Genomic DNA, 23,461 nt, shown 5'->3' with positions numbered 1-23,461 from the left:
GCTGTTCTTGGCATGCTCTTCTACACTCCTCATTGAACCAGGGTTGATTTTCCCCCCACCCCCCCCAAGCTTGTTGGTAATGGTAGAGTGGGGGATATGCCGGGCCATGAGGTTACAGATGGTGCTGGAATACAATGCTGCTGCTGATGGCCCACAGTGTCTCATGGATGCCCAGTTTTGAGCTACTAGATCTGTTCTGAAACTATCCCATTTAGCACGGTGGTAGTGCCATTTAACACATTGGATGGTGTCCTCAGTATGAAGACAGGACTCGGTCTCTAATGACGGTAGGAGTGACCACTGCACAAATACTGTCATGGACAGATGCTTCTGCAACAGGTAGATTGGTGAGGACGAGGTAGAGTAGGTTTTTCCCTCGCGTTGGTTCTCTCCACCTGCTGCAGGCCCAGTCTGGCAGCTATGTCCTTCAGGGCTCAGTCAGTAGTGGTACTACCGAGCCACTCTTGGTGATGGACATTGAGTCCCCTGCCCAGAATACATTCTGTGCCCTTGCTACCCTCAGTGCTTCCTCAACATGGAGGACTGATTCATCAGCTGAGGGAGGATGGTAGGTGGTAATTAGCAGGAGGTTTCCTTGCCCATGTTTGACCTGATGCCATGAGATTTCATGGGGTCTGGAGTCAATGTTGAGGACTCCCAGGGCCACTCCCTCCTGACAGTATCTCTGTACTGCCACCTCTGGTGGGACAGGACATAACCAGGGATGGTGATGGAAGAGTCTGGGACTTTGGCTGAAAGGTATGATTCTGAGTATGGCTATGTCAGGCTGTTGCTTGACTAGTCTGTGGGACAGCTGTCCCAATTTTGGCACAAGTCCCCAGATGTTAGTGAGGAGGACTTTGCAGGGTCGACGGGGCTTGGTTTGTCTTTGACGTGTCCAATGCTGGGTGGTCCATCTGGTTTTAGTCTTGACTTTTTAGTGAGATTTTACAACTGAGTGGCTTGCTAGGCCATTTCAGAGGGTAATTAAGAATCAATTACATTGCTGTGTCTGGAGTCACATGTAGACCAGACCAGGTAAGGATGGCAGGTTTCCTTAAAAGGCGTTAGTGAACCAGATGGGTTTTTACGACAATCCAGTAATTTCATGGCCACCATTACTGATGCTGGTTTTTTAATTCTAGATTATTAATTAACTGAATTTAAATTCCCCAGCTGCTGTGGCAGGATTTGAACTCATGTCTCTGGATTATTAGTCCAGTAACATAACCACTATGTCCTTTCAACTAAGGGCAGTTGGTTTCTTCCCCTCCCGACGGATGCTCAGGCTCCTGCCTATAGAAGTCTAGTACACATTTAGTGGAACAGTGTTTCTCTTCTGGTTGGGGATTGGCCAGCAATAATCAAGGCACAGCTTTACAGATCTCCTAGATGTCAGGCTGATCATTGTAGCAGTGCCCTGCAGTGGGGGCAGGGCTGGAATAAGCATAGAGGATGCTGTCTCTGCCCCAATACAATAACATCTTGCCACTGCCTAAATAGCAGAACACAGGTACAGGATAGCCACAATCCAGTAGAATTCTGGCAGCAGACATGATTATCACCTTAATCCCAAGAGCATTAACAGTCAACCATCTTAGTTTAGTTTGTCATACATGGCCATTAAGGGCAAGCACCATATGCATGTCCTAATGTTCAAGGTAAGGTTGTGCTATAGTTGTTTGTGGAGAGTGTTCTTGGTGGAGTTTAGGATCTGTCTCATCACTAGTGAGTAGCAGATTGGGTTTGCTTGAAAGGAGAAGGCACTAGTGTTGAAAGCATAGGGAAGATTTAGAAGTGGTATTAATGGGCACATACAGCTTTCAGTCTAGCTTTGTAACAATTCCTCAGCCAGGAAATAATTCTCTTGTCTTTCAAGTTGTTGGATTTATTGCCTGTACAACTTGATGCTGTTTCAATAATTAACTCCAACTTTCTATTGCACTTCATGGGTTATTTAACCATCCACATCGTCTCATCAAAAGCAAAGTACTGCAGATGCTGGCAATCAAATAAAAACACAAGCTCAGCAAGTGAGGCAGCATCTGGAGAAAAACACCTGACATTTCAGGTCAGATTCCTTGCATCAAATGGAAGATGTTAACAGTTGGGAGACCAACTGTTTCAGCTTGTTCTTGCCCCAGGGAACTTATTTCCTACTATCTCGACTTTTTTTTTCTCCCCTTGGCCAGTCTCTTCTGACTCCCTGCACCACTAACAGTTTCCAGTTCCCCCAGCCCTAACCATCTCCTTTTTTACCATGGCCGTCCAGTCTCCCTACATCTCCAGTCCCCAGCAGGACAGCCTGTGGGGCCCTCCCGTTCCTCGAACAGAGGCGCAACCACTCCCCATCCACCCTCCTCTGCCTAGTTGAACTTGTTCTTGCGTTGAACAAATTCTCCTTTGACTCCCCTCACCACCTCCAAATAAAAGGTGGTGCTATGAGTCCCAGCTATACCAGCATTGTGGAACATTCCTTGTTCCAGTCCTACACAGGTTCCCCCTCCCTCAATGTACCAGAAAGAGGTATTGGTGCAGCTTCCTACTCTCTCCAAACTGGAGAATTTCACTCTGCAACAGGGCAGAGTGAGCAGCTGAGAGTTTGGGTGTGGGGGAAGGAGGTGCTGCTTTGCCTTGCTTTTCCTAACTTTTTCCAGAGCGGCAGCGGACCTGCAATAAGAGAAAACTACTGTGCAACGTCACAAGTGAGACAGGAGAGTCTGAGAGGTGAACGCAGTGTAAATCTAAGGCAAGTCATGGCAGCACAGCTTGCACCTGTGATATGCTCCTCCTGCACTATGGGAAGTCATGCACACTACCAGTGTCCCTGGTGACCATGTGTGCAGGAAGTGTCCAGCTGCAGCTACTGGCTAACTGCATTTTGGAGCAGGTGATCAAGAAGGCCAACGGAATGTTGGCTTTTATTGCTAGGGGGATAGAACATAAAAACGGGGGTATTGCTGCAGTTATATAGGGTATTGGTGAGACCGCACCTGGAATACTGCATACAGTTTTGGTGCCCATACTTAAAAAAAGACACCTTTGCTCTCGAGTCAGTACAAAGAAGGTTCACTCGGTTAATCCCGGGGATGAGGGGGTGGACATATGAGGAGAGGTTGAGTAGATCGAGACTCTACTCATTGGAGTTCAGAAGAATGAGAGGCGATCTTATTGAAACATATAAGATTGTGAAGGGGCTTGATCGGGTGGATGTGGTAAGGATGTTCCCAAGGATGGGTGAAACTTGAACTAGGGGGCATAATCTTAGAATAAGGGGCTGCTCTTTCAAAACTGAGATGAGGAGAAACTTCTTCACTGAGGGTAGTAGGTCTGTGAAATTTGCTGCCCCAGGAAGCTGTGGAAGCTACATCATTAAACAAATTTAAAACAGAAATCGACAGTTTCCTGGAAGTAAAGGGAATTGGGGGTTACGAGGAGCGGGCAGGAAATTGGACATGAATTTAGATTTGAGGTTAGGATCAGATCAGCCATGATCTTATTGAATGGCGGAGCAGGCTCGAGGGGCTGATTGGCCTACTCCTGCTCCTATTTCTTATGTTCTGTATGGAGCTGCAGGTGGATTCACTGTGGAGCATCCATGATGCTGAGACGATCGTGGATAGCACATTCAGTGAGGTGGTCACACCGCAGGTAAAGATTACGCAGGCAGAAAGGAAATGTGTGACCAGGCAGAGTAAAAGGACTAGGCAGGTAGAGCAGGAGTTCCCTGGGGACATCTCCCCCTCAAACAGATATACCACTTTGGATGCTGTTGGGGGAGATGGCTTATCAGCGGAAAGCAGCAAGAGCCAAGTTCGGGCATCACAGGTGGCTCTGCTGCACAGGAGGGGAGGAGTAAGAGTGGTAGGGCTATAGTGATAGGGGATTCAATTGTAATGGGAACAGATGGGTGTTTCTGCAGCTGCAAACGTGACTCCAGGATGGTATGTTGCCTCCCTGGTGCTAGGGTCGAGGATGTTGTGGTCCATATCAGTACCAACGACATTGCTTTTTAAAAGCAAAAAAAGGATGAGGTCCTGCAAGGTGAATTTTAGGAGTTAAATTAAAAAGCAGGATCTCAAGATTACAACCAGTGCCCCATGCTAGTGAGTATAGGAACAGGAGAATAGACCTGATGAATGCATGGCTGCAGGGATGGTGTAGGAGGGAGGGATTTAGATTCCTGGGACATTGGGACTGGTTCTGGGGAAGGTGGGACCTGTACAAGCGGGACGGGTTACACCCGAGCAGGACCGGGACCAATGTCCTCGGGGGTGTTTGCTAGTGCTGTTGGAAGGTTTAAACTACAATGGCAGGGGGCTGGGAACCTGAGCAGGGAGACAGGGGGAAACAAAAGACAAAGGGAAGAAGCAATAGTGGAAGGCAGAGAAAACAAGGACAAAAAACAAATAGGGCCATAGTGCAAACTAATAAGATGACTAAACTTGTTTTTAAGATTGCTAATAGCATTGTGTCTTAATGCGTGGAGCATTCGCAATAAGGCAGATGAATTAACAGCGCCAATATTAATGGGTATGATAGTTGTGATTACGGAGACATGGCTGCAGGGTGACCAAGGATGGGAACTGAACATCCAGGGGTATTCAATATTTAGGAAGGACAGGGAAAAAGGGAAAGGAGGTGGGGTAGCATTGTTAGTAAAGGAGGAAATCAGTGCAATAGTGAGGAAGGATATTGACTCAGAATCACAATGTGGAATCTGTATGGGCAGAGCTAAGAAATACTAAGGGGCAGAAAACATTGGTGGGGGTTGTCTATAGGTCCCCAAACAGTGATGTAGGGGAGGGCATTAAACAGGAAATTAGATGCTTGCAAGAAGGGTACAACTATAATCATGGGTGACTTTAATATACATAGATTTAGTCAAACCAAACTAGTAATAATACTGTGGGGGAGGAATCCCTGTAGTGTACATGATGGATTTCTTCCTCAATATGTTGAGGAACCAACTAGAGAACAGGCAATCCTAGACTGGGAATTGTGCAATGAGAGGATTAATTAACAATCTGTGCGGGGTCCCTTAGGGAAGAGCGACCATAACATGATAGAATTCCTCATTAAGATGGAGAGTGAAGTAATTGAATCTGAAACTAGGGTCCTGAATCTAAATAAAGGAAATTACAGAAGTATGAGGTGCGAGTTGGCTATGATAGATTGGGGAACTTTAATCAAAGGGATGGCGGTGGATAGGCAATCGCTAATATTTAAAGAACATGTGCAGGAATTACAACAATTATTCATTCCAGTCTGGTGCAAAAATAAAACAGGAAAGATGGCTCAACTGTGGCTTACAAAAGAAATTGGGGATAGTATTAGAGTCAAAGAGGAGACATATAAAATTGCTAGAAAAAGCAGCAAGCCTGAGGATTGGGAGCAGTTCAGAATTCAGCAAAGGAGAACAAAGAGTGATTAAGGGGAAGGGGGAAGAGTAAACTAGCAGGGAGCATAAAAACTGACTGTAAAAGCTTCTATAAATATGTCGAGATAAAAGATTAGTGAAGACAAATGTAGATCCCTTGCAGTCAGAAATGGGGGAAATTATAATGGGGAACAAAGAAATGGCAGAACAATTACACACATACTTTGGTCTGTCCTCACAAAGGAGGACACAAATAACCTCCTGCAAATGTTAGGGAACCAAGGGTCTAGTGAGAGGGAGGAACATAAGAACATAAGAAATAGGAGTAGGCCAATCGGCCCCTCGAGCCTGCTCCGCCATTCAATAAGATCATGGCTGATCTGGTCCCATCCTCAAATCTAAAATCATGTCCAATTTCCTGCCCGCTCCCCGTAACCCCTAATTCCCTTTACTTCTAGGAAACTGTCTATTTCTGTTTTAAATTTATTTAATGTAGCTTCCTGGGGCAGCAAATTCCACAGACCTACCACCCTCTGAGTGAAAACGTTTCTCCTCATCTCAGTTTTGAAAGAGCAGCCCCTTATTCTACGATTATGCCCCCTAGTTCTAGTTTCACCCATCCTTGGGAACATCCACCCGATCAAGCCCCTTCACAATCTTATGTTTCAATAAGATTGCCTCATTCTTCTGAACTCCAATGAGTAGAGTCCCAATCTACTCAACCTCTCCTCATATGTCCACCCCCTCATCCCAGGGATTAACCGAGTGAACCTTCTTTGTACTGCCTCGAGAGCAAGTATGTCTTTTCTTAAGTATGGACACCAAAACTGTATGCTGTTTTGCATCTGAAGGAAACCAGTATTAGTAAAAAAAAATAGGGCTAGGGAAATTAATGGGGCTAAAGGCTGACAAATTCCCAGGGCCTGATAATCTACATCCCAGAGTACTAAAGGAAGTGGCCCTGGAAATAGTGGATGCATTGGTGATCATCTTCCAAAATTCTATAGACTTGAACTGTTCCTACAGATTAGAGGGTGGCAAATGTAACCCCACTTTTTTTTAAGAGGAGAGAAAAAAAAACAGGGAATTACACACCAGTTAGCCTAACATCAGCGGGGGGGGGGGGGGGGGGGGAATGCTAGAGTCTATTAAAGGATGTGATAACAGAACACTTGGAGGGCATTAATGGGATTGGACAAAGTCAGCATGGGTTTATGAAAGGGAAATCATGCTTAACAAATCTACTGGAGTTTTTTGAGGATGTAACTAGTAGAATAGATAGGAGAGAACCAGTGGATGTGGTGTACTTGGATTTTCAGAAGGCTTTTGATAAGGTCCCACAAGAGGTTAGTGTGCAAAATTAAAGCACATGGGATTGGGGGGAATATACTGGCATGGATTGAGAATTGGTTGACACAGAAACAATAGGAATAAATGGGTCTTTTTCCAGGTGGCAGGCAGTGACTAGTGGGGTACCACAGGGATCAGTGGTTGGGCCCCAGCTATTCACAATATATATCAATGATTTGGATGAGGGAACTAAATGTAACATTTCCAAGTTTGCAGATGACACAAAGCTGGGGTGGAATGTGAGCTGTGAGGAGGATGCAAACAGGCTCCAATGTGATTTAGACAAGTTGGGTGAGTGGGCAAGAACATGGCAGATGCAGTATAACGTGGATAAATGTGAGGTTATCCACTTTGGTTGTAAAAACAGAAAGGCAGATTATTATCTGAATGGTGATAGATTGGGAAAAGGGGAGGTGCAACAAGCACAATTGGGAAAAGAAAGCAAGCAGTTAGGAAGGCAAATGGTATGTTGGTGTTCATTGCAAGATGATTTGAGTACAGGAGCAGGGCCTTGGTGAGACCACATCTGGAGTATTGTGTGCAGTTTTGGTCTCCTTATCTGAGGAAGGATGTCCTTGCCATGGAGGGAGTGCAACGAAGGTTTACCAGACTGATTCCTGGGATGGCAGGACTGACGTATGAGGAGAGATTGGGTTGACTAGGCCTATATTCACGAGTTTAGAAGAATGAAAGGTAATCTCATCGAAACATAAAATTCTAACAGGACTAAACAGACTAGATGCAGGGAGGATGCTCCCGATGGATGAGGAATCCAGAACCAGGGGTCACAGTCTCAGGCTACGGGATATGCCATTTAGAACAGAGATGAGAAATATCTTCACTTAAAGGGTGGTGAACCTGTGGAATTCTCCTCCACAGGAGGCAGTGGAGGCCAAGTCATTAAATATATTTAAGACAGATATATTTCTTAAAGTTAATGGGGGGGAAAGTGGGAACAGGGTACTGAGTTAGACTATCATTTTGAATAGCTGAGAAGGGCTGAATGGCCAACTCTTGCTCCTATTTTCTATGATCAACTTCGCTTCCCATTTCCACTCTTCCCTCTCCTTCACATGGTCATTCCTCAATGTCTGTCTCCATTCTGGGGAAAGGTTGTCAACCAATATCTATAAGCCCACAGCTACCTTGATTATGCTTCCTCCCACCCTGCTTCCTGGGATTCTATTCCCTTCTGTCTATCACATCTGTTCTGACTATGCCGGCTTCCACTATGTCTTCCTTTCTGATCAACTGAGGGTTCCCCTCCACTGTCGTTGACGGGGCCCTTGACTGTGTCCATCCTTTTTCTTGCACTTCTGCCCTCATCCCTTCCCTCCCAGAACCATGAGTGTCCCCCTTGTCCTCGCCTTCTGCCCCCAACAGCCTCCACATTCAACAGATCACCTTCCAGCACAATCTCACCACCAAACACATCTTCCCCTCCCCTTTCAGCATTCCGAAGGGACCACTCCCTCCGACACCCTGGTCCGCTCTTCCATCACCCGCTCTCCTCCCCAGGCACCTTCCCATGGGAGATGCAACACCTGCCACTGTCCAGGGCCCCAAACATTCCTTCCAGGTGAAACACCGATTTACTTGTACTTTCACTTTAGTATACTGTATTTGCTGCACACAATGCAATCTCATCTACATTGTAGACCAAATGCAGACTGGGTGATCACTTTGCTCAACACCTCCACTCAGTCTGCAAGTGTGACCCTAACCTACCAGACACTTGTCATTTTAATTCCCCGTCCCACTCTGATCTCTCTGTCCTCAGCCTCTTGCACTGTTCCAGTGAAGCTCAGAACAGCACCTCATCTTTCACTTAGGCACTTTACAACCTTCTGGACTTGACACTGATTTCAATAACTTCAGATCATAACCCCTGCTCCCATTTTATTTGTGGGACTGCAGCTGCTGGTTATGGTTTTGCTGTTGCCATTTACAGCTCCTCTAGACTGATCTTTTGTTTCTTAACCTGTCCCATTTCCACCCTCCTTGCCTTGTACCATCATCCCTTTTGTCATTTAATCACTCCTGCCCTCCACCCTATCACAGGTCTTTCCCCCCTTCCTTTCCCTGGCTCTGTACTGGCTTAAAAACTGTAAACTCGTTAACACCTTCCTGGTCTGACAAAAGACCTTTGACCTGCAATGCTAACTGTCTCTTTCTCCACAGATGCTGCCTCACTTGCTGAGCTTCTCCAGCATTTTCTGTTTTATATTTAACACCTCCTGAGTTGAGGACAAATCTCCATGGCAGATACATTCAATACAAAAAAAAATTATAGCAGCTGTGTTGTATAGACTTCCAGCAGTCAATGTTCTAATAACATTCGCTAGTGGGAGGTTCGTCATGGAAACATTGTCTGTCTCCGCACCTGCCTCAGCTCATCTGGTGCTGAAACCCTCAGCTGACTTTTTTTACCTCTAGACTTGACTATTCCAATGCTCTCCTGGCCGGCCTCCCATCTTCCGCCCTCTAAACTTGAGCTTAGCAGAAACTCTGCTGCCAGTATCCTAACTCTCCAAGTCCTGTTCACCCATCACCGCTGTGCTCGCTGACCTACATTGGCTCCCAGACTGGCAATGCTTGCTTTTTTAAAATTCTCATCCTTATTTTCAAATCCCTCCATGGCCTCTCCCCTCCCCACCCCTGCTCTTATTCTATGCCTTGACTAATAAAGGGAAGTATTAAAGGATGTATTACCCCAATCCCCACCCATTATATCCTGTTTGTTTCTTTTTTTTCCCCCTCATCCCTACTACTGAGCTCTAGTGTCTCTCCTCATGCCCTCTCAACACTCATTAGAGCAGCTTCCTGTTCCCTCAACCCCATTCCCACTAAACTGTTGGGCACCCAGCTTCCTTCCCTGGCCCCCAAACTAGTTGATACTGTAAATAGTTCCCTCTCCTCAGGTACCGTCCTCTTCCCTTTCAAAACCCCATCGTCCCCTTCTGTCTTTGCAAGCTGCTGCCCTATTTTCCTCAAGTCTGAATTTGTCATCACCTCTCCAAGCCCATCTTTCTCCCCACCTTCATCTGTGACCTCTCCAATCAGGTTTCTAACCAGGTCAGGATAAATAGGACTATAGAAAGAAATTTAAAGTAGTAAGGGAGAAGGATTTGGGTGAATATAATAGCGACCTAGAAGGAGGCCACTTATCCCTTGGGAGGTAGGAAGGTAATGTTAAATTGATATAGAACCTTGGGTAGACCACACTCGAGCATTGTGTGCAACTCTGGTCTCCATAGTGGAAAAAAAAGGATATTGGAGCACTGGAGAAAGTGTAGAAAAGATCCACAAGGATGTTACTCGAATTGATGCGCAGCAACTATCGGGCAAGATTGTGTAGGCTGGGGCTCTTCAGAGGAGACCTGATAGAAGTCTTTAATATTCTGAATGGGTTTGATAGGTTCTCCATATGCACCTTGTTTCCACTTGTGGGCGAGTCTGGGCCAAGGGGGCATAAGAGCCACTAACAGAGTAAATAAAGAATTGAGAAATTTAAATTAATTGAATTAGCACCTTTAGTTGAGGACAGGTGCAACCTAAAGAGCAAATTTAAGGAGGTTGGAGAAAACCCCCAAATGAGCACATGGGTGTTCAGCCTGGGCTTCGCAGGACCATGATGTCTCGTGTAGCTGGTTTCACTTATGCGACATTAGATAGCTACGAGTCTCCCGGTCACTAAATTCCCAAGAAATGCCATGCTAAGACATTTGGTGAATTTGCTGCCAACAGGCATCATTAAATCTCAGCTCTTGTTACACCGATAAATGTAAGAATTGCTAGTCTGACAGTTGTGACCGATGCATTAAGGCAGGTGAACATTCGAGGAGGCAATGATTTGGACCATGAAGCTTGGAAATCATGCACAGCAGGATCAATAAATAGAGGCTCCTGTGCTTTCATTGAGCAGTAATGTTGTAGAACTGGGGCTAATAATCAATGCTCCTGTCAACATAGCAGCTGATGATTGGCCAAACCAAAACCCATCAAGAAGCAACAACCAGTCTCAAGCTGTATTGCTACAAGGTGGGCAGACTTGAGAATCAGGCTGAACCATCTGAAGACAATCTGACAGTAATAAACTCTCCAGTTAAATAGGGCAGTAGGCTCTGTGTTTGTTTTTTCCCCCCACAGATGCCTGATCATGTTGTGATTCAGGACTGGTATGAAGGATAAAGAGAATAATATGTTCCAGCACATCCATAGCTGGTGACCACAGGCTACCTGGCACATCATATCATGACCCAGTAGTAAAGAGCCGTGTGCCACTCAAAAGAATCACAGGGGAACAAAAGTTTGGATTCACCAGCCTCAGATCCTGAAATCACAACAAGGAGTAGTTGAGGTGAATAGTATAGATGCATTTAAGGGGAAGCTATTGGAGCACAGGAGGGAGAAAGGAATAGGGTGATTTGAAGGAGGGACGGAGGAGGCTCATGTGGAGCATAAACTCCATCCTCGATGCATTGGTTCGAATGGCCTGTGTCTGTGCTTAGACCCTAACATGTTTACCCTTGGCGTATCCAAGAGAACAGGTCAGGTTAGCAACTAATCGCTACCGTGCTCCAGAGACTAGCCTCAGTAATCAACACTACGGGAGATTCACAAGTAGAGAAAAGGTGTACTGGGATGCTGAAAAGGATGAAGGCTTCAGGGAGGATGCCCAGAATGGTAACCATAGCACCGTGGAGCATATCGCAGTCCAAGGGAGGAGGATCAGAATGGAAAGATTGTAGTCATAGAGATTCCGTAATCAAGGGGATAAACAGTGTCCTCTGCAGTCGCGACCGAGTCCAGGAGGGTGTGTTGCCTACCTGGTGCAAAAGTAATGGACGTCTCGGAGCAACTGGAGCGGAACTTGGAATTGGAGGAGGAGGATCCAGTTGTCGTGGTGCATGTCGGCATCAATGAAATAAGGAATTACAAGGAAGAGGTCCTGCTAAGGAAATATCAGCGGCTGGGAACTTAATTAAAAAGCAGGACCTCATGGGTGGTAATCTCTGGTTTACTACCCGAGCCACATGCTAATTGGCCCAGGGATAGGCAGATCAGGAAGGTGAATGTGTGGCTGAAAGATTGGTGTGGGGGGAGGGGATCCATTTCATGGGACACTGGCACCAGTACTGGGACAGGAAGGAGCTGTACCACTGGGTCAGGCTCCACCTGAACTAGAATGGGACCAGAGTCCTAGTGGAAAGGATAAATAGGGGAGTGCAGAGGGCTATAAACTAGCAAGACTGGGGGAGGGTACTGGTGGAGAGAACAAAAGCTTAAAGGTTAAAGAAACAGGATGAAGGTAAAGGTCAGGGAACAAATACAGTTATAAAACAGAAATATAAAAGGACTGTTAAAAATAAAGCAAAGGAACCACCATTAAAGATGAATTAAACTGCCTCAACATCATCCAGGACAAAGCAGCCCACTTGATTGGCACCCCATCCACCACCCTAAACATTCACTCCCTTCACCACCGGCGCACTGTTGCTGCAGTGTGTACCATCTAGAGGATGACTGCAGCAACTCGCCAAGGCTTCTTTGACAGCATCTCCCAAAATCACGACCTCTACCACCTAGAAGGACAAGGGCAGCAGGCACATGGGAACACCACCCCTGCATATTCCCCTCTAAGTCACACACCATCCCAACTTGGAAATATATCGCAGTTCCTTCACCGTCACTGGGTCAAAATCCTGGAACTCCCTACCTAACAGCACTGTGGGAGAACCTTCACCAAACGGCTCACCACCACCTTCTCAAGGGCAATTAGGGATGGGCATTAATTGCTGGCCTTGCCAGCGACGCCCAATCCCATGAACAAATAAAAAAAACAGTATCCAAAATAAAACTGGGGAATTGGAGGTAATAAGCCATAGTGAGGAACCAGATGTAATAGGAATAACTGAAACATGGCTACATAAAGAACAGGACTAGCAACTAAATATTACAGGCTAGAACATAATCAGAAAGGATAGTGAAGGAAGAAGGGGCAGGGGGGGTGGAGTAGCTGTACTAATTAGGAATAACATAATGGGAAAAACTTACTTGACCTTGTCCTCACCAATCTACCTGTCGCAAATGCATCTGTCCATGACAGTATTGGTAGAAGTGACCACCGCACAGTCCTCGTGGAGACGAAGTCCCGTCTTCGCACTGAGGATACCATCCAACGTGTTGTGTGGCACTACCACCGTGCTAATTGGGATAGATTCAGAACAGATTCAGCAGCTCAAAACTGGGCATCCATGAGATGCTGTGGGCCATCAGCAGCAGCAGAATTGTATTGCAGCACAATATGTAATCTCATGGCCCGGCATATTCCTCACTCTACCATTACCAATAAGCCAGGGGATCAATCCTGGTTCAATGAGGAGTGTAGAAGAGCATGCCAGGAGCAGCACTAGACGTACCTAAAAATGAGGTGCCAACCTGGTGAAGCTACAACTCAGGACTACATGCATGCTAAACAGCGGAAGCAACATGCTATAGGCAGAGCTAAGCGATTCCACAACCAACGGATCAGATCAAAGCTCTGCAGTCCTGCCACATCCAGTCGTGAATGGTGGTGGACAATTAAACAACTAACGGGAGGAGGAGGCTCTGTAAACATCCCCATCCTCAATGATGGCGGAGCCCAGCACGTCAGTGCAAAAGACAAGGCTGAAGCGTTTGCAACCATCTTCAGCCAGAAGTGCCGAGTGGATGATCTATCTCGGCCTCCTCCCGATATCCCCACCATCACAGAAGCCAGTCTTCAGCCAATTCGATTCACTCCACGTGATATCAAGAAACAGCTGAGTGCACTGGATACAGCAAAGACTATGGGCCCCGACAACATCCCAGCTGTAGTGCTGAAGACTTGTGCTCCAGAACTAGCTGTGCCTCTAGCCAAGCTGTTCCAGTACAGCTACAACACTGGCATCTACCCGACAATGTGGAAAATTGCCCAGGTATGTCCTGTCCACAAAAAGCAGGACTAATCCACTCCGGCCAATTACCGCCCCATCAGTCTACTCTCAATCATCAGCAAAGTGATGGAAGGTGTCGTCGACAGTGCTATCAAGCGGCATTTACTCACCAATAACCTGCTCACTGATGCTCAGTTTGGGTTCCGCCAGGACCACTCGGCTCCAGACCTCATTACAGCCTTGGTCCAAACATGGACAAAAGAGCTGACTTCCAGAGGTGAGGTGAGAGTGACTGCCCTTGCCATCAAGGCAGCATTTGACCGAGTGTGGCACCAAGGAGCCCTAGTAAAATGAAGTCAATGGCAATCAGGGGGAAAACTCTCTGGTGGCTGGAGTCATACCTAGCACAAAGGAAGATGGTAGTGGTTGTTGGAGGCCAATCATCACAGCCCCAGGACATTGCTGCAGGAGTTCCTCAGGGCAGTGTCCTAGGCCCAAGAATCTTCAGCAGCTTCTTCAATGACCTTCCCTCCATCATAAGGTCAGAAATGGGGATGTTCGCTGATGATTGCACAGTGTTCAGTTCCATTGGCAACCCCTCAAATAATGAAGCAGTCCGAGCCCGCATGCAGCAAGACCTGGACAACATCCAGACTTGGGCTCATAAGTGGCAAGTAACATTCGCGCCAGATAAGTGCCAGGCAATGATCATCTCCAACAAGTCAGAGTCTAACCACCTCCCCTTGACATTCAACGGCATTACCATCGCCGAATCCCCCACCATCAACATACTGGGGGTCACCATTGACCAGAAACTGAACTGGACCAGCCATATAAATACTGTGGCTACGAGAGCAGGTCAGAGGCTGTGTATTCTGCGGCGAGTGACTCACTTCCTGACTCCCCAAAGCCTTTCCACCATCTACAAGGCACAAGTCAGGAGTGCGATGGAATAATCTCCACTTGCCTGGATGAGTGCAGCTCCAACAACACTCAAGAAGCTCGACACCATCCAGGACAAAGCAGCCCGCTTGATTGACACCCCATCCATCACCCTAAACATTCACTCCCTTCACCACCAGCGCACAGTGGCTGCAGTGTGTACCATCCACAGGATGCACTGCAGCAACTCGCCAAGGCTTCTTCGACAGCACCTCCCAAACCCACGAACTCTACCACCTAGAAGGACAAGAGCAGCAGGTACATGGGAACAACACCACCTGCACGTTCCTCTCCAAGTCACACACCATCCCGACTTGGAAATATATCGCCGTTCCTTCATCGTCGCTGGGTCAAAATCCTGGAACTCCCTTCCTAACAGCACTGTGGGAGAACCTTCACCACACGGACTGCAGCGGTTCAAGAAGGCGGCTCACCACCACCTTCTCAAGGGCAATTAGGGATGGGCAATAAATGCCGGCCTCGCCAGCGACGCCCACATCCCATGAACGAATATTAAAAAAATCATAGAATTATCGAAAGATGACAGCACAGGTGGAGGTCATTCAGCCCATCGAGTCCATGCCGGCTCTATGCAAGAGCAATCCAGCTAGTCCCACTGCCCCGCCCTTTCCCCATAGCCCTGCAAATTTTTTCCTTTTAAGTACTTATCCTGTTCCCTTTTCAAGGCCATGATTGAATCTGCCTCCACCACCCCCTCGGGCAGTGCATTCCAGATCCTAACCTCTCGCTGTGCAAAAAAGTTTTTCCTCATGTCACCTTTGGTTCTTTTGCCTATCACCTTAAATCTATGTCCTCTGGTTCTTGACCCTTCCCCCAATGGGAACAGTTTCTCTCTAACTACTCTGTCTGGACCCATCATGATTTTGAATACCTCCATCAAATCTCCTCGCAACCTTCTCTGTTCCAAGGAAAACAACCCCAGCTTCTCCAGTCAAGTACTTATTGTTTATATTGCCTCTCCTCATTCTTCCTACCAAAATATATCACTTAGCATTTTTCTGCTTTAAATTTCATCTGCCACGTGTCCGCCCATGCCACCAGCCTGTCTATATCCTCTTGAAGTCTATCACTATCGTCCTCACTGTTTACCACCTTTCCAAGTTTTGTGTCTTCTGCAAATTTTGCAATTGTGGCCTGTACACCCCAAGTCCAAGTCACTGATATATATCAAGAAAAGCAGTGGTCCCAGCACCGACCCCTGGGGAACACCACTGTACACCTCCCTCCAGTCTGAAAAACCACCATTCACCACCACTCTCTGATTCCTGTCACTTTGCAATTCTGTATCCATGTTGCTACTGCCCCCTTTATTCCATGGGCCGCAATCTTAATGATAAGCCTCCCATGCAGCACTTTATCAAACGCCTTTTGAAAGTCCATATACACCACATTAACTGCATTCCCCTCATCGACCCTCTCTGTTACCTCATCAAAAAACTCAATCAGTTTAGTTAAACATGATTTGCCTTTAACAAATCCGTGCTGGCTTTCCCTAATCGATCTACACTCGTCCGAGTGACTGTTAATTCTGTCCCGGATTATCGATTCTAAAAGTTTCCCCACCACTGATGTTAAACTGACTGGCCTCTAATTGCTGGGTTTATCCTTACAACCTTTATTGAACAAGGGTGTAACATTTGTAATTCTCCAGTCCTCTGGCACCACCCCCTGTATCTGTTTGGAAGATTATGGCCAGTACCTCCGCAATTTCCACCCTTACTTCCCTCAGCAACCTAGGATGCATCCCATCCGGACCGGGTGACTTATCTACTTTAAGTACAGCCAGCCTTTCTAGTACGTCTTCTTTAACAATTTTCAGCCCATCCAGTATCTCAAATATATCTTCCTTTACTGAGACTCTGGCGGCATCTTCTTCCTTGGTAAAGATAGATGCAAATTATTCATTTAATACCTCAGCCATCCCCTCTGCCTCCATGAGTAGATCTCCTTTAGGTCCCTAATCGGCCCCACTCCTCCCTCCTCTTACTACCCGTTTACTGTTTCCCTGCCTTTAGAAGACTTTTGCATTTCCTTTTATGTTGGCCGCCAGTCTGAAACACCCACCTTTTCTCTCTTCATGCGCTGATGGACTTCCTCTGTGTTTCCAGCTTGTACTCCTCAGTTCTCACAGCTAGAAAGTTGTGGTAATCTCTATATCTTCACAGTCTTCCCTTGGAGAACGTGTGAAATAGTGGAAAGATTCAGAGGCTGATAAACAGTCTGACAGGCCGGGATCACTCCTTCCATGGCCATAACCAACTTTATACCAGCCGATAGTATGGTTAGTCTAGTATGGTTTTATGGGCTCGTACAACCCATTCGATGAGGGCTCCCCCACACCCACCAGGCATCAGTATCACCCCAAATTCAGAGCCAGAGCTCCGGTCTCCAGTCACTGGGACTGTCTGGAGTGGGGTTTGAACCCATCACCTCCTGACTCAGAGGCAGGAATGCTCCCACTAAGCCAAAGGCTCGCTCCTAGCCAGAAGGTGCGTACCCCAGTTGGAGAGCAACTCAACCTCTCCCACCACAAACAAATGGTCAAAACAGCTGTGAATCAATTAGCCATTCCTGAATGAGGAACACAGGGATGGGACTGGTAGGCGGTAAAGCACCAAAATGTTAGGGACACTTTACCCCCATCTGCACACGTTCCCCTCCAGCATACGATAGGAACAGGAATAGGACCTTATCAAATGCTCAGGACATTTCAAAACACTTCACATCCAATGAATTACTTTTAAAGTGCAGTCACTGTTGTTCTGTCGGCAAACGTGGCAGACAAGGTGCACATATCAAGACTGACAAACACCAATATCAGCCGATATTCTGTCTTCAAATCCTGCAGGAAGGCTCCAAGCTCCAACTTTCTGATACTCGAGCAGAGGAAGTGAGTGCAATGGGCCCGAGGGTCAGTCGCTGGGATGTCCTTTGGGAGACGAATCTGAGACTTGGGGACCAGCGGGGACAGGCTGACAGGTCGAGCTGATCAAAAATGGAAACCAGCTTCCCGAGGAACCCGTGGAAACAGGAACCCGCCCCAACCCGGGATTGGCCCCCAATTCCCTGCCGCACTCGGAGCCCGGCTATAAAACGGGTTGGTGTTGGAGGAGATGATTAGTCTACTTGCAGTAACGGAGATGGATCATTGGGTGCTTTCTCTCTGGCTCTTGGCCGGGCTCTCCTTACTCCGAGCCCACCCACTGCTCCTGGGAGATGATGTTTGTCCAACAGAGCCAGGCTGGAGATTTGACTGCGGCCACCCAGGGATTAACAGCACCGAGTGCACCGCTCAGGGTTGTTGCTTTGACCCGCGGAGCTCCAATGTCCATCCCTGCTTCTACAGTCTGAGGAACAGCCCAGGTATCAAACAGCTCCTCTCCCCCATTCTAGAGGAGATACTTGTGGGGAGGGGGAGAAATCTAACTTGTACATTAGGCAATTATCCAGTCAGCAACTACACGGTCTTGTTGCTGTTTCATTCTGTGTAAAGGTGGATATGTCTGTTGAGCAAACTCCCTCCCGTGGAGTCCTGTGAAGCGGTTGATTCAGCTTGGTGTATTGTATTTAACTAAGTAGAGCATCAAGGTGTATGGCTGTTCATTCAGCATATTGAAGGCAGGTGTCCCTAGATGAAGCTGAGGATCGGGGTGACTGGTGTTGGAAGGAATTGGCTGGGTATGAGAGAACTTGCTCCATGAGGAAATGGTGTCTCCTTTGGGTCAGTTGAAGTAAAGTAACCAGGTGGTGCTGACAATCTACAGTGGGTGAAACTATTGCTGTGCTGAGTGTTGATCAGATGGCTGTTGGGAATGTTCTAACACAATCTATGAACAAAGTACAGATTGTGGTGCATTTATAGTCTGACAGTAAATCACAAACCTGTGCTTCATGTTTGGTGTCCTGGTTGATCCACCTGGTGAAGGAACATCTGGAAGTGAAGTTTGCCTTTTAGTCGAATTGGTGATGTGCTAACTGTTGGGTAAGCCTTCAGAGCTTCAGGGCACTGTAGGTTCACTGGTCAGTTGGTTCACCTATATTAGGATGGGTAGTTGTTAGTGTGAACATGGAATCTCCTCAGTTGGCTTCAAATATTCCTTCAAGTGGATTCTTTAATGAATTGATTATTAACTTTCCACCACTGAATTGAACAGTGGGAGAGAAAGGCATGGTCTCTCTATTTAGAGCTGGGGCAAATTTGACATGGTGGCCACCATGGAGCAAGTGTCTAATTGACACAATGATTTAGAATTATAGCTTTTTCAATGACTGCCAATTATATTGATGTTTTCTCCTGAACAGTAGGAACTTATGGAGCTGTCTTTCTGGGGAAACTCTGTCTTTCCTATTTTGAATTAGCCAATAAAGGCATCACTTAAATTTGACTTTCCATGGAGTAAAATTGCAAGTGCTGGGTCAAAACTGTTTTCCAGGTCCTCAAGATGTCCTCTGACATTGAGCTCCATTTTTGCCCTGCTCTTTATTTAAGATGAATGCAGTCGGAGGACGTGCCATCACCTGACTGGGCAATTTATACAACACGCTCCTGCAGACCTTGACTGAGCAGGATGACACCAATTGGACCCAGAGTATAAATGCATCCTTGCTCACTCCACTAACTAATCATGGTTGTTTCCACTTGGATTCTGCTCCTGTTTCAGCTCTGAGCTGGTTTGTAGCTTTTGAGACTCAGTCCCTCCAATCTATGGTCTGAGATGCCTACTTTCTCCACTAATGAGAAGCCCCCTGACCCTCATGGGATGAATTGAATTCTCTTGCAGTGTGTACAGCAGATGGCCAGTTCATCCTAGTGATCTCCAAGAACCTGACACGTCCTGCTCTCAACCTGTCATCTGTGTATGTGAAAGATGGACAAGAAGCGGAGTGCAGGCCTAAACTGACCACTGCCCAACTTGTAATCTTCCGCTTCCCTATTACCTCTTGTGGCTCGACCAAGCGGGTGAGTATTGAAGGGCCGAGCAGTCTCGGTGAATGAACCAGCTCCGTATTAACCCGTGCTCTGATTGTAGGAGGAGAATGGAAGCTTGGTGTATGAAACGGATGTGTTGGGCAAGAGGCAGATTCTGACTGGGAAACGGGGCTCGATAACCCGGGACAGCACTTTCAGGTAGGAGGGGGATGGTGGGGAGAAGGCAGGTTGGAGGGAAGTGTTACTGAATGAAGCTCAATCTGCCACAATCTCTTTACAGCCTGCATGTCCAGTGCAAGTACAAGGGGAGGCAAGAGACCGGCCTGCAAATCAATGTCACAGTTTACACTGTTTCTCCACCACCTCCTGCTTCTGAGGAGGGGATTCTGCAACTGGAACTGAGAATTGCAAAAGGTACAACAGCTCTGGGTAATGGTGAATGGAAGCACTGGGAATGTACCAGTGGAGGGAGTGACTGGTTCTTGTGTCTGCCTTTCAGGTGGTGACTACAGATCCTGGTATGTGGATAGTGAGTACCCCATTCAGAGTATCCTTCAGGACCCAGTGTTTGTGGAGGTTCGTGTCCAGGACCGCACTGACCCAATGATTGTCCTGAGGTTGCATGACTGCTGGGCGACTCCTGTCCCAGCCCCGAACCATGAGGTGCAATGGAGTCTTCTGGTGGATGGGTAAGGAAGGGCTGACTGTTTTAGAAGTTCAAATACTCTAATTCCTTTCCAACCCCCTCAGGTGATCAAACCCAGTCCAGGAGATCCCATGTACCAAGTTTTCTTGACACTTTCCTTCTATATGATGCAATCTCTGCCCCAGTTAAGAACCGATTCAGCTCCCGCTTGAAGGCAGAGAGTCATTGCCCACCACACCAGCTGGCAATGTATTCCAGAGACTCTACTCTCTGTTGGGAGGAAAGAACCAGCAAACATCCCTTTAATCCCTACTCTTGTGTCGTTTGTCTGCTGATCCTCTCCAATGTCAGACTGGAATAAGCTATCAAAGGATTGGATAGTGTGCCCAATCAGGTCATCTCGAATCTATGCTGGTCATGAGTAAATCGACTCTGTTCTTTGAGTCTGAGTATCTAAGGTTGTTTAAGCCAGGAATTGGTCTTGGCTTCCCTCTGAACCTTCTCCAAGGACATGATATTCACTCACCATGTGACTGGAGCAAAACTGGGCCCAGTACTCCAGATACAATCTAACCAGTGACCTGTATAATGACTGGTTTTTTTTGTAGTGAATAGTTCGATTATTACAACCCAATACCCTGTTTGCTTTAGCTACAGCTTCTCAACATTGGTCATAAACCTTCAGTGATCTGTGCACAAATACATAATCTTTCTCTCTCTACCTCTTTTTTTTCTTCCAAGTATTGTAGGGAACAATACTGAATGGATGACCCCAGCTTTAGAGCAATGGGGTGAACAAATAGATAAATTGTAGCCCTGGGGTGGATGTCGATGGTTACTCACTTCTAATTCTCAATGAGCACTGGAATGGATGAAAAACTTTAATCCTTGTCACCAAAAACTACCATTGTTCAGTATATCAATACCTCTCCTGCTCCCACTGACCAGCCCTCCTGTTGCAGGTGCCCCTATGAGGGTGATGACTACCAGACTGTCCTACACCCAGTGGATGTGTTTTCTGGCCTGATGTTCCCAACCCATCACAAGCGGTTTGAAGTGAAGACTTTTGTTTTCCTGGATGGAGACTCAGCCCAGCCCCTAACTGGACAGGTAACCAAACTGTAGGAAGGAGTTAGAGCCAATGAAACCCTTTATTGGCTCCTTGTACAACAGCCTGGTTCATCCACATGAATCTCTCTAAAATAACTTTCCCTTCCAGGTTTACTTGCACTGCACTGCTGAGGTTTGCTCTCCCTCTGCTCAGGATGATTGTACATCCAAATGTGGCACAAGTGAGTTCCTTTTTTTTAAAGATTTAATCTCCAACTTCCTGCTGAAGTTTTTTAATTGGAAAGAATAAATTACTTGGGTTGACAGAATATCTGATTTGTACCCTGCAGGTAAGCATTATCACTCCATCCCACTCTCGATGGGAAGGATATCTTTGTCTCTAATTGGGAGCTAGAACACTTAATGAGAATCTCCAGGGCCTGACTACATTCCTGACAGTCTAGGTACTGTCTAGCTCAGTGTCCATCATTGCTAACATTTAACTGGAAGTGTTGATGTTCTGATGTGGGTTGGTCTTTGTCTATATAGCAGGTAATCTGATCTCTATCCAGTCAGTAGGCTTTTTCTTTCTCTTCAGATGGTCCCTGGATGTCCAGGTTGGAACATGGGGTCAAGTCCAAGACTATCTGCTAACTATATATCTCTCTCCAATAGAGAGACGCAGGAGTACAGATGACCATGAGGGAACCTTGGTGAGTGCTCCTGGTCCCATCATTTTTCTGAAAGATGAGAATCGTCAGTCTAAGAAGCTTCTTGAAGAGAGTGGTAAGTGGAGTCTCTCCAATAGGTCACTGTGAACCCTTCGGAATATAACATCTTGTGTCTCCAATAGACGGTGCTGGGTCTCCTTCTCTGGTTCTGCGTGGAGCAGGCGTTGGCTTTGTTGTGGTGTTGCTGTCCCTGTTGGTGGTGATGGTTGCAGTTTACAAGATGAAGAAACCAAGAGCTGTCACTTCTCAATGTAATTGAACTGTAGACACTGAACAGAAATAAAGCAGATAGTGAGAAATGTGACTTTGGGTGTTGATGTGACCCATGAAATGGCTAGTAGCAAAAGTCATGATAACAAAGATAGTTAATGAAATCTCATTGGGAGGGAGAAGGTAGAAACTGACTCAGTGAAGGTAAACAGTCAGACTATCTAATTGAGCACACCCTTGTGTCCCATTAGTTAATTGAGGTTCTCTGCACTTCCCCCCCCCCCCCCCCCTGTCAGTTGGCTTTTGAATTAATCTTGCTCTAATGCATTTCCTGATTACAAAGTGCATAATACTCAATGTTTTGGGCCTCCCTGCTCTGCTCTAAATTTCTTTCTCTTGGTTCTTTTGAGGATTAGACCACAGAAGTTTGACCCTTAAATCCTGGGAAAGAACATGTAGGTGACTTTGTTTGTTTTCAAAAGCAGAAGATTGATCAAGATGTCTTTTTAAGACCTCACAAAGGTGACAGTGGTGACTAGATATGAAGAATCACCTATCCTACCTGCAGAAGTAGCTTTCAGGGGTCAATGCAGCTCCAACAACACTCTCTAGCTCAACACCATCCAGGACAAAGGAGCCCAATTGATTGGCACCCCAACCACCACTTTAAATCACTCCCTCCACCACTGCAGCCCCATGGCTGCAGTGTATATGATCTACAAGGTTAATTGCAGTAACTTGCAAAGGCTTCTTCCACCGCATTGACCAAACCCACAGTACCATCTTGAAGGGCAGCAGGCTGATGGGACCACCACCTACATGGTTTTCCCACCCCCTCGCCAAACTCCAAGTTGCACATCCTCCTCACTTAGAAATATATTGCCATTCCTTCATTGCTGGTCAAAATCCTGGAACTCCCCACCTAACTGGAACTGTGGGAGAACCTTCACCACATGGACTGTAGTGGTTCAAGAAGGCAGCTCACCACCACCTGCTCAAGGACAATTAGGGATGGGCAATAAATGTTAGCCTTGCTAGTACCACCCACATCCCATGCTTAAATTTAAAAACAGTTGTGCTCCAGGTGTCATATTTTGCAGGGTGGGGAATCCTCTGATCCTGCAGGAAAGAAGCTGACATCAGTTACTTCTAACTGACATTACTGAATGTTGCTCCTCTCCTCCTGAGTGAGAAGCCAGTGAGTTGTTTTGTGATGGGGCTGTAGAATTTCTCAAAAGAAATAAGGGAAATCTTGTAAACAGGAGTTCTCCCTGCCTAGGG

At 46.6% G+C, this 23,461-nt stretch overlaps 1 protein-coding gene across 2 annotated transcripts in view; it reads left to right on the top strand.

The window, feature by feature from the left end:
• LOC137299360 (zona pellucida sperm-binding protein 4-like) overlaps positions 1-22,443 on the top strand; it is a 30,106-nt gene extending 7,663 nt beyond the window's left edge. Inside the window, exons 1-9 of one of the 2 annotated variants that reach the window (XM_067968050.1) lie at positions 17,748-17,976; positions 19,395-19,573; positions 19,644-19,741; positions 19,824-19,957; positions 20,043-20,232; positions 21,152-21,299; positions 21,409-21,481; positions 21,915-22,025; positions 22,093-22,443. In XM_067968050.1, the coding sequence (XP_067824151.1) occupies positions 17,754-17,976; positions 19,395-19,573; positions 19,644-19,741; positions 19,824-19,957; positions 20,043-20,232; positions 21,152-21,299; positions 21,409-21,481; positions 21,915-22,025; positions 22,093-22,229 (1,293 nt within the window). In that variant the 5' untranslated portion in view covers positions 17,748-17,753 and the 3' untranslated portion in view covers positions 22,230-22,443. Of the gene's footprint in view, positions 1-17,747; positions 17,977-19,394; positions 19,574-19,643; positions 19,742-19,823; positions 19,958-20,042; positions 20,233-21,151; positions 21,300-21,408; positions 21,482-21,914; positions 22,026-22,092 lie in introns of those variants that run through there. The other variant, XM_067968049.1, reaches the window with a different exon arrangement.
• The last annotated feature ends 1,018 nt before the right edge of the window (positions 22,444-23,461 follow it).

Source organism: Heptranchias perlo, chromosome 29, assembly GCF_035084215.1.
Source record: "Heptranchias perlo isolate sHepPer1 chromosome 29, sHepPer1.hap1, whole genome shotgun sequence".
NCBI lineage: Eukaryota > Metazoa > Chordata > Chondrichthyes > Hexanchiformes > Hexanchidae > Heptranchias > Heptranchias perlo.
This window is presented reverse-complemented; position numbering and strand designations above follow the sequence as displayed.